At 42.5% G+C, this 6,645-nt stretch overlaps 1 protein-coding gene across 1 annotated transcript; it reads right to left on the reverse strand.

Moving 5' to 3' along the window:
* Positions 1–2,039: 2,039 nt before the first annotated feature.
* LOC109908902 (mRNA decay activator protein ZFP36L2-like) lies at positions 2,040–5,055 on the reverse strand. The gene is made up of 2 exons (XM_020507683.2): positions 4,890–5,055; positions 2,040–4,535 (listed from the first exon to the last, which is right to left on the reverse strand). Exons 1-2 carry the CDS (start codon positions 4,941–4,943, stop codon positions 3,387–3,389), a joined length of 1,203 nt encoding a protein of 400 aa, XP_020363272.1. The 5' UTR covers positions 4,944–5,055; the 3' UTR covers positions 2,040–3,386.
* Between the last annotated feature and the right edge of the window lie 1,590 nt (positions 5,056–6,645).

A 6,645-nucleotide genomic window follows, 5' to 3' on the forward strand; every position in this document is an offset into this window, starting at 1 on the left:
CCTTGTTCCGGGGCAGAATGACAGATTTTTACATTATCAGCTCGGGGATTAGATCTAGCAACCTTTTGATTTTTGGACCAACACTCTAACCAGTAGGCTACCTTGTGCCCTGTTGATGATGACAAAGCGTGGACAAGTTGAGAGCACGAACAAGTTGAGAGCGTGGACATATTGGTTGTGGGAAGACAGATGAAATCCACCAAATGTATCTTACTGTGTGAATGAAATTGTCATGCTTGGATTGTTTCAACGTTTCTTAGAGAGATATGAATTTCGAAATGTTTTATTGTACTGTAAGTGCTATGGATATATTGTTACACTGTTCGTCAAACAGTAGACAGTCAGTATGGATTGTAAGTAGGACATATAGAAAACAAAGTAAATATTAAATAAAAAATAGGAACAACAAATAGTGAGCACCCTGTGTGGTGGTGTTGCTTCAGGTTCAGAGTAGATACATACTGTTACCCCCCCCCCCCCCCCCCCCCCCCAGGCTCATGCATGTAAGATAATGCATACTCATGCATGCAAAACAAAATACAAAATACACACAGTCATTTATACATGCCTGAAAAAATCTGACTTGCCATATACTTGTGCATACAGTTGCAACCGTTGGAGCGGTGTGCCCCTTTGCACAAGGATGGATGGGCCCAATATCTAGTCCTGGCTGATGGAACTCGGATACCGCCCCCCATACACATACACACTAGTCCCCGACGGAAAACCTTCACCCCAGACACCTCTGTGCAGTCAATATGTTTTGAATTGATATGCTGCCAGGAAAATATTATGCCCCTCTCTGCCTTTCACAAATAATTTAGCAAATATAAGGTGACAAAGGCTACGTTGCATATGTGGTAAGGATCACACTTTTTTGAGTGCCTTGTTAGGGTGATGGTGAAATAGATTAATAGAGACCCTTAATATATTGCAATTATGACTTGAATAAATGTATCAATATAAGTTTAAATCATCAATGAGGAATACCTAAACATTGCATAAAGTGGAAATCTTACTAATTTCTGAAGGTAAATGCTTAATTCTCTTCGCCACTAGAGGGCAGCACCTCTGCAATAACCAGGGGGTTGTAGAATGAGCAAAAGCCTCATATATGCTAAACAACATCACTTTGATTATGTCATATACTACCAGAACTATTGGTAACTACAACACCTCCATAGTGATCCATATGCAAGTAGGTCAAAGGGCTATCAAATAATGTGAATACATGTATCGGTCTAGGTCCATATATTTATAATGCATATTATCACAAGGTGTATTGTTGAAGACAGTGCATTAGAATCCTCTAATGGATTACAGGTGGGACATTTTGCAGTGGTTTTTCCAGTTACTCTCTTTGATGTCTCAAGTATTGCTTATAACTCAGACAAATGCAAACACCCATCTCTGCTACACCTCCTCCTCCTCGTGGTAAACAATTCTACTGAAAGCCTCTACACCCCCTCCCCCTTCTCGTAGTCCCCAATAAATCTGCTCCCTGGACCTGTGACTCCTCAATGGACTTGCAAATCTCCCTCCTCTGCTTCAGTCCATTTCCATGGGCTAGCATTAGCATACAGATGTTAGTGAGAAAGAGAGAGAGCAGTCTCACAAAAGCCCCATGCCTTTTCATGTCTTGCAGTAAAACCCCCTCCACCCCAATTTTTTTCAATAGAACGGCCAATCGCTATTGTCTGGGATTATTCAGCAGTGGGATGTTCTCAGTCTAACACCAGAATGCCAGGACAAAGCCAAACAATACACACATAAAACCCAACTTCTGTTCCCTTCTGTCTTTGTGAGTGTCCAAATAAAATAAAATGTTTGTATCATGTTCTCATTTTTGTGCGGAGAGCCATTCTTGTTCAATCTCCATTACAAACATTACATCCTAATATTTTCCCCTCTTAGAAAGCATACATAATTGTAAAACGTATGTTTTCGTCACTTTTTCTAAGATGAGTAATAATATCACTTTATTGCAGTGATGGTATGAAGTGCAGTGTGCCTCTAAGTGAAAGAGGTCCGTGAGACAGTGATTTCCAACAGTTTTATTTTGAACCAAACAGGTAAAAATATATTAAGATAGAGACAGGGATTCATATCCCATAGAATGTAAACAATACACTTAAATTATATAGAAACCAACAAAACCGAAAGTATCATTTTTGCTCTGAAAAACAAAATAAATAAGTTTTAATTTAACAAATGCAAAGCCTTGTTTGTTTTTCCATCACAGTTAAGGCTAATAGTAAAGACAATCACAGTCCTTTCTCGCGGCAAATGAGCTACAAAAAAACACTCTTGGCGCACAAAGGACACGTTCCTTGTAAGATAAAATACAAATAGTAATTCATGCCACTTTGTCTAATAACAGTTAGTGTGCAAGAGGCCAACATGTTGACGTAACGCATATTACTCATACATTGTCGCTGTGGCAACATTGCTTGCCTACGTTATTAGCATGTAACACCACAAATCATGTTTATAATATGATATAAACAAGTCACACAATTGTGTATGAGAATCTTGTCTCGCCGAGTAAGCAAAACTGGAGGAATGTATCAGGAGCTTGAACTTGAATGTTGAAACGTTGAACCCAGACTAAACGCTGAAATGCACTTGTTGGGTAAGAACATGTGACATATTATGCCCCGTGAGGGCAATACGTGTATTTACTGATTGAACAAGGTAGCTTGTAACACAAGTATTGCTTTCACTGGCATAAGGAGATGCTGGTGGACATGGTCCTGGCAGTGTCTACACTCAATCAATTCAAAGTTATAAAGCTATAGCTCAAACAAAGCGAAGAGTGAAGCATATTCTTCTGCATCATATACAAATGCATAACCCAACCGTAAACAAACTCTGCAAAACATACAAAATAAATAAATCTCCAAAAGCCCTATGGTTAGACTACTTGATAATACTGTCAATTAGTCGCCTTTACCAAAGGCTACATTTTGTTTACAGTAGGCCTAGCTACATTTTGGGATACATTTCAACATTTACTCTGCCTACAAGACAAGGTACTATGTTCAGCTTTGGTTACACACTAAAAGGGCAAGGCTATAAGAAGAACCATTGAAGTTGTAAAAAGCACACGTGTAGACAATAGTTTTGTCCCTATACCGAGCCCAAAATGATCATTACCTGCATGCTTTTGTTTTCCCGAAATGGGTACAGAAAATTCCTCAACAGAACACGCAGCAAAGACATCACGGATACTGTAAAGCTAGTTGAGCCACCCATAGTAGCTAATACGGGTATACAACAGTATACATGGACGTTATGATATATTTGTTTTAAATATGTCGGCTATAGCTTTAAAACATTGGGCAGAACTCCTGCTATGATGAGACAGTAATATGCAGTCAGATGGGTCAGTCATCTGAGACAGAGAGGCGGCTAAAGATGGGGAGACGTCTGCCCTCAAGTCCAGGGGACTCACAACCACTCAGGCTACTGGAGCTGGTGTAGCCTTCCTGGTCGGAGAGAGAGTCAGGTGAAGCACACCGCTGCAGGGCAGGCAGTCCGGTGAATGAGAAGGCATTGCGGTGAGAGTTATGTGCGGCTGACTTTTGCGCACAGACAGTTTGGCACTTAGAGTCAGTGAGAGTATAAAAGTGAGGGTTGTTATTAATCTGGTCGTTTCCGCAGTCAGACGAGAACGGATAGTTGTGCTTCAGTGTAGCAGGTTCTGGAAACAATGGGGACAGCAGTTCTGGACTACCTGTGGAGGGCGGGGATGATACCGAGGAAGCCCTAGAGAACAGCATGGGCTCTGGAACGGGATGGAATCCGGTCAGTGCTTGGGGGGAGGAGAAACCAGCGAAACTGATGCTGTGACGCAGCAGCTGTGGGCGTTCTCTTATCTTTAGTCGCTGAGGTGGCGTTCCTCCATCGGGCCCGAGCTGCTCGTCCGCGTTATGGATGAAGTGACATCGCGCGCCGTAGGGGCAAAAGCCAATGGTGTGGAACGTGCGGCATGGCTCGGTTTTGTACTTTGGGTGCCTGCTCAAGCCACGCTGCTCATCCATGCCGTGGGCAAACTGACACTTGGCTCCGTATTTGCAGGTGCCACTCTCCTCGTAAGTGCGGCACATTTCGGTTTTGTACCGGGTGGAGATGGGAGGGGAGGGGGCGAGAGACTTTGGAGATGACAGGGAGCATGTGCTGATACTTAGACCGGGTGGGGGCATCATAGGAGGGGTGGTGGGGAGCTGCTGCTCGCTGGACCCGAAGCTGCCAACATGGCCCTCTATCATACTGATCGAACGGTCTACACGGAATGGGATGCTGTTGAGAGAGGAGCGGGGCAACTGTTGCTGATGTTTCAGGCTCCACTGCTGGTTAGCAGTGTTAGTAAGGGCCCAGCAGGCTGGCTCGCCGATTGGGTCCACAATGCTGCTGTTAAACTTTGAGTTGGGCAGGGTGACCGGGCATAGTGAGTGTCTGCGCTGAAATCCCACAATGCGCTGCATCTGCGTGGTGGCTGGTGCGCCATCTGGCATGTCCAGACCACGGAAATTCTATAACACAAGAGAGGAATGAAGTCACATTCCAAGACCGGGGAATGTACATATATGCATATATGCTGAACCAAATAAACTGTAAACTGCAAGCAAACACAATAGCCCGAAAGTTGATTATGATGCGGTTGGCAAGGAATGAATGACAGATGGATACCGTTACGCACGTGAATGAGAAAGTTTGAAGCCTTTTCTTTTTAGGCAAAACTGATTAAAGGATGCACATACAAATCCAAGTTAAAATGATACAAGTTTTGTATTTGATTATTTACCATTTTAAAATCCACAGTATAACTTTCAGACATATCCCACATAGCCTAATGTATTAATAAACATTTAAAAACCTCTTCTTACCTTGCAGAACTCATCCTCCAGTTCCAAAAACGGCGTTAGGAAGTCGGACGGCATTGTGCTTATGCCTCTGGCGGGTTATCCCACTTCACAGTAGAGTGTGTTCTGTGTTGGTGAAAGGAAGACGCTCTAATCAAGAGGCTTCTGAAGTTTCTCAGCCATCTGTTGGAATCCCAATAAATAGTTGAGGAGGCCTAGCTCCACCCACATTGTGGTGACAAGGCGTGTCTTGCGTGGATGGGGACTCCTCTTGAGTTGTAGTAGTAGGCTTCTCTCCCCCCGTTCACTTTTGATATTCTAATGCGGAAACATGAAACAAACATGTCGAAGTTGAACATATGCATCTCCTATAGCCTGTACCTCATAGTTTAAATCTAATTCCAAAAAGCCACAGATATTTACTAGCGGTCTATTAGTGGGGTTAGTTATGTTGGTATAAATAAATTGATATATGCTATTCATGAATTCATTATAAGCCACTCTGATGTGTCTGTAAGTCATGGGAAAGTGAAGCATCAATATAATTATTGGTTGGTTTTGATTGGATGTAACTGCTGCAGCATGCAATCACTTTCATCTCTTCCAACTATTGAATTGTGGGCCATTATGGTCTAATATAATATGGGGATGTATTTTGTGGCTTGCTTGGCATGTCAAAAGCCCAGATTTGAATATGAAACCATATCTGCAGGAGAGAGGAAGTCTACAATGCCCTTCACCCATGATGTTATTTCAGGTATTCAGTTGTAAATGGATGCCATAACACAAGCACAAACCACAACAAGTGCCCCACCCTTAACACAAAGGCCCTGCTGTCAAACGGTATTGTTTGAGTATATCGGGGAGGGGTTGGGGTGAGGGAGAGGAAGCAGTTGAACTGTTGGAATTTGGATTTAAAAGGGATGGGAGTACCGTTTTTACTGTTTACAGGAAGATAGAGGGCAGATGACACACACACATTCACCTGTCTGGCAGACAACAGAGGTGGTTGTATGAAATGCAATATGCTCCCTAACTATCCAAACCCTGGTGACTGACTACAGGCTTATGTCCTCTTTTTCTAAACCTTATGCACAGAACAGAACACATTCTACCAGAGACCTTGGAGAAAAGTCCAACTAGACAGGTTTGTTATGTTCACAGTAGGTGGGAGAGCATACTCAAACGTTTAAAAGATAGTGAAGGCAAATCCAAGGGCAAATTCTTACAAAGGGTGGGAAAAGCTTACAAACTCCAACACTTTGAATGGCAACTTAATTAATTTGGTGTTTAGTTCACTACAGATGTACGACCTTCATTTGATCACCCTTTTGCAGGAGAACTTTCCCGCAGTGCAAGGAATCCCATTTACAACTTGTTGTGTCTTTGAGGTTTAAAAGGCCATTTTGACATTTCAGACTTGATGTTTCCTTTCGAAAAATGTATCAAACCCTACCAAAAAATATGACCATTAAATTTGAATCCACATAATAATCCACGTTTCCTGTTGCTGCAGGAATATTTTCCTGCTCTAGAAAACTGCCTCAAATGAAGATCCTACATCTGTTTGTCTCCTGATCTGTCATTGCATGAATGTAAGCCTCTCTCTCTCTCCCTCCCTACCTGACATTTGATGATGCATTTGATGGTGCGGACTGAAAACAACCCTAACACCTACATCATTATGCATAGTGCCCGAGTAAAAACATCTAAAACGCTCTGTAAACATTTACGTAGACCCTTTCGGTCAGCAGACAGCACTGTCCCTTTAAACCACGAT

The sequence above is a fragment of the Oncorhynchus kisutch genome, linkage group LG18 (genome assembly GCF_002021735.2).
Source record: "Oncorhynchus kisutch isolate 150728-3 linkage group LG18, Okis_V2, whole genome shotgun sequence".
NCBI lineage: Eukaryota > Metazoa > Chordata > Actinopteri > Salmoniformes > Salmonidae > Oncorhynchus > Oncorhynchus kisutch.

What these genes read in the sequence shown, in the direction of transcription:
- LOC109908902 (XM_020507683.2), bottom strand. Translation starts at nt 4,943, where the DNA reads ATGCCGTCCGACTTCCTAACGCCGTTTTTGGAACTGGAGGATGAGTTC. An exon ending in TGGAGGATGAGTTCTGCAAG is followed by an intron (nt 4,536 to 4,889) that starts GTAAGAAGAGGT and finishes CTTGTGTTATAG; the next exon opens with AATTTCCGTGGTCTGGACAT.